The 4,264-nt window shown below is 34.0% G+C and overlaps 1 protein-coding gene across 1 annotated transcript; it reads right to left on the reverse strand.

The window, feature by feature from the left end:
* Positions 1–721: 721 nt before the first annotated feature.
* LOC108278695 (vitelline membrane outer layer protein 1) lies at positions 722–3,277 on the reverse strand. Its single transcript, XM_017492180.3, has 5 exons — positions 2,994–3,277; positions 2,501–2,625; positions 1,921–2,037; positions 1,127–1,308; positions 722–961 (listed from the first exon to the last, which is right to left on the reverse strand). Exons 1-4 carry the CDS (start codon positions 3,189–3,191, stop codon positions 1,128–1,130), a joined length of 621 nt encoding a protein of 206 aa, XP_017347669.1. The 5' UTR covers positions 3,192–3,277; the 3' UTR covers positions 722–961; position 1,127.
* Between the last annotated feature and the right edge of the window lie 987 nt (positions 3,278–4,264).

A 4,264-nucleotide genomic window follows, 5' to 3' on the forward strand; every position in this document is an offset into this window, starting at 1 on the left:
TCCAAAAGTGTCCATAGTGTATGAATGTGTGTGATACCCCACCCTGTGCCCCATGCTGCCTGGGATAGGCTCCAGGTTCCCGGCAACTCAGTAAGGATAAGTGGTACAGAAAATGCCTGTATTTTGCCTGTAGCAAAATTACAGCATTACACTTATTTTGTTTTTAGGGAAGAACCTTTCCGAATTCATCTGTAACAGGACTTTCTGAATAAACTCATAGTAGTATTTGAGCTCTTTTGGTGCTGAGCACCAAAAACACTCTCTAACAGCAGATGCATTTGAAAATGCATGATTTTATGTGGCTTGAGGCAGCTGCGATGTGCTCTGCATTTGACATGTGTTTAACATTAACATTTAATGTAGTTAGGTTTGAATACGTCGTCAAACTGGGCTTGAGACCAGTGATTAACTGTGCTCGACATTTTAAATGGTGGAAATGGTTAACCATAAAGCTGTCAAAAACTTGGGAATAAAGAAGAAATGCAAACAGGTTTAATAACTAACAGTTCAATGTGTTAATAAATGGATTTTGTAATTCAATGATTTGCATTGATTACTGTTTACAGGGTAGTTGATCTACGTTTTTATATAATTGCAGGAAAAATGATATTTAGAAGAATCTAAATCTAGTCTTAACATTTGTGAACATACGACTCAGTGTTGTTAAGCTCTAGTTTAACAAGAACAATAATTATTTTGAAAAAAGACAAAAGAAAAACTGTTAAGCTGATGAACATGTTTTATTGCATTAAGTAATTCAAAACTGATTTTCCATTCAAAAGTACAGTATAGGAAAGGATATTAAACGAGACAAAATCATCAGCGAGTATATTTTTGTGATTACTGAAAGATTCATATTCTATTTAGAGAACTGATTTCATGAGAAATATAGAGATCATTAGTTTGATTATATATGGAGCTGCTATTCTTCATGTTCATGTTCTCCTCTTGTCAGTTCATGCTGTGAGACAGAAAACAAACATCACAATGAGCTGCATGTATCAGTCATCCTCTTTAAATATTATAAGTATACATGTAAGTACAATATTTCCTTTTTCTGAAACCATCTGAATAACAACACTAATGTTTTTCCTTTTATAATCCAGACTCCAGGTAAAACATGTACCTTAGCTGCAGCAATAGAAGCGGACATCGTTGAGAGATGTATCATCCCATATGCCCTGAGGTGGGTCCACTTTTGTTTGGATCCCACAAATCCCAGTTCCATCACAATCTGAGCTCCAGGTACCCCAGCTACCCCAGGTCATTCCACTGCCTTCCAACACATTGCCTCCGGTGCACGTGAATCTGGAATTTTTGTTATCAATACATGCCTTGTTATCATTTTTTAGTCACTTTTCTTTATCAAACACACTTAGGTTAGGAACAAGACTGTCATATATCAAGGAGGGAACTCTGGACTTCATTTCCCAACAGCCACTGCACCATATTACATCATTGTCACATGACCACCTGCACCTGTATCATGTTTAAAGAGCACACATATATATATATATATATATATATATATATATATATATATATATATATATATAGCCACTGTTTGTACTGCTTCCTCGTCTTATGTATTGTCTATCCATGCTTTTGTCCATGCGTCAATGTTTAGTTTTGCCACAGTATTTTGCCTCGTGTTATTGTGTCTTTTTTTTTTGTCTGTTTGTTTATTCAATGTTTGAAATCTGCGTTGCTTCGGTCATCCATCTTTGTGACATGACAAAGACATGACCAAATTTGTCACAATGTTTATGCAGTAAGTCATCAATTTATTTAATTAAAAACATGATCAGATTATAGTTACAGATAAAATGATTTGTGAATACCAGCTTCATCAAATCTTAGCTTTTTATTACTTTTTTGAGACAATATCAGATGTGTGGATTATTGTGAGTTACTAATTACCTTATGTTGTTAGCAGCGGTGTCATCTCGAAACACTCCCTGATAACTCTCCACGCGCAGCTGGAAAGATTTGAGTACTCCACTGGGGCACCAGATGTTCTCTGTCCAGGTTCCCCAACTGTAAAAACAACAGTTACTGCTACTAATACTACTAATGCTATTACTACTACTACTACTACTTCAAATACTCCTCCTCCTCCTCCTTTTACTACTACTAATACTACTACTAATACTACTAATGCTATTACTACTTCTACTACTACTACCACTACGACTTCAAATACTCCTCCTCCTCTTACTACTATTACTGCTACTACTACTACTACTACTATAATACAACAACTCCTGGTTCAGTGATCTATGTGATAGATAATATGGATCATATGTTCAGTGATCCAATCGTATGGAATTTGGTCTTCTATTCTGACTTTTGAATTATGACATTGAATCGCATTGTATCTTCTGTAGGTCCTGTAAATATATCTATATAATATTCAGTACATATTGTCATATATACCTTATGTCTTATCTATATGCAGTATTTCATACATGGGAAAGAACATACACAATGTGTTTTTTACCTTCCTTCATCAGTCCTGATGGTTGTGTAGTCCTCGACATAACCAGTAAGCCCGATCGGTTTAGAGCACTGAAGGGCAATTCCATTTAGGGCTGTGTCATCCCAAAACCCCTGATTTGTCAGAACCTAAAAAAACAAGCCAACAACAAAAAAAAAATACTTTACCAATTAAAATGATTTGTAGATGAGATTGAATTCATTTGCAGAATCATTTAAACTGAGAATTTTATTCAAATTACACACATCAGTTATGGTTAATGTTAATGTTACAGTCTGTGCTCCACTGAAATTTATTTTAATACATGGTTTAATACATTGTTGACTGTGACTTCGCCATTTAATACGCTTGTACAAATATGTACCAAAAAAATTGTTGTTATACCACAAAGTCTGAAGTTGTATATTAGATAGTATATTAAGTTTCTTATCAAGACTTATAAATTCTCATTCCAAAAATTGCTAATTAGTCATCCCTGAAAAAGCGATGCACTCACCTTGAGGCTAAAGCCTGTAGCGTATGTGCCTGAAGGACACTTCACTGCAGTTCCCCATGTTCCCCATACCTGTCCATTCAACACAGAAATCGTACTGGGATACGGGGAGGCAATTTTGCTTTGTGTGTCGTTGACACTTGCACACTCCCCGAAGGAAAGCATGAGCACAGGCAAAACAACAGTAAGCACAAAATACATCGTCAGATAGAGCTGAAAATAAACTCAAACTACGATCGGGTTATCAGAATGAATCTCCCTGAAGAAAGTGCCTGGTGAGAGCAGGTGCACCTGTTTATATACACTCTGGCCAGCCGATAGGTGTAAAGTGTCATGTAATTATAGATCAGAATATTTGGGGTTATCCAAGGCGAATCCAGGACATGAATCATTAAACTTTTTTGATATCATTTTTAAAGCAAGGACAAATGTTTTCCATGGTTTCAACTTTAAATATTTATTTTCAACAACAACGCAATAATGTAAATAATAAATAATTAGTAAGAAAGGTTGGCACAGTGATCCAGCGGGTAGAGTTTGCCTCCTCAACCACACAAACACATTAAACAATGACAATGATTCTTAAGTTGCATGAATTTATTGTGTGAATTATATTTGTCAACGTTTTAAAATGGCTTTTATCTTACTATATAAACTGAGATTTATTATATACTAGTATGCCTATAATATAAAAATATATAATACATATAAAAAGATAATGACAATAATAATAATAATAATTATATATTATATATAACGTATAACAAATGTAAAATACCCTTGGGAAATATGAGCAAAGAAGGCTGTGAAAAATTGTCTTTATTGTTTAAACAGTTGATCATTTGTTCAAAAAATTCACAAAAATTCTCTGCTGTCATGTAGATCAAACAATTGCACAGATTTATAAAAATAAAAAAATCTTTGGTAAATATAGGTGTGCAACAATTATTGGCACCCCTATGAATTCATATGAGAAAAATATTTTTGAAGTATATTCCCATTGACATTTTACATTTTTTTAGTACACCTGGGTGACAGTAAAGACAATTTTTCATAGCCTTCTTTGCTCGTATTTGCCAAGAGTGCCAATATTAGTGGAGAGCATTGTATGTACATAATCATATATGAAATATTTACATCCATTATGTTGGATAGATATAATGTTTCTTTTCTTTTTCAATATTATTCAAGAATACTGTATATACATGATGTAATGCAAGAAATGTATCTTTTTCCTTTAATGAATTGTATCACTAATTGTACAGCATGATCAT

Source organism: Ictalurus punctatus, chromosome 18, assembly GCF_001660625.3.
Source record: "Ictalurus punctatus breed USDA103 chromosome 18, Coco_2.0, whole genome shotgun sequence".
Classification (NCBI taxonomy): Eukaryota; Metazoa; Chordata; class Actinopteri; order Siluriformes; family Ictaluridae; genus Ictalurus; species Ictalurus punctatus.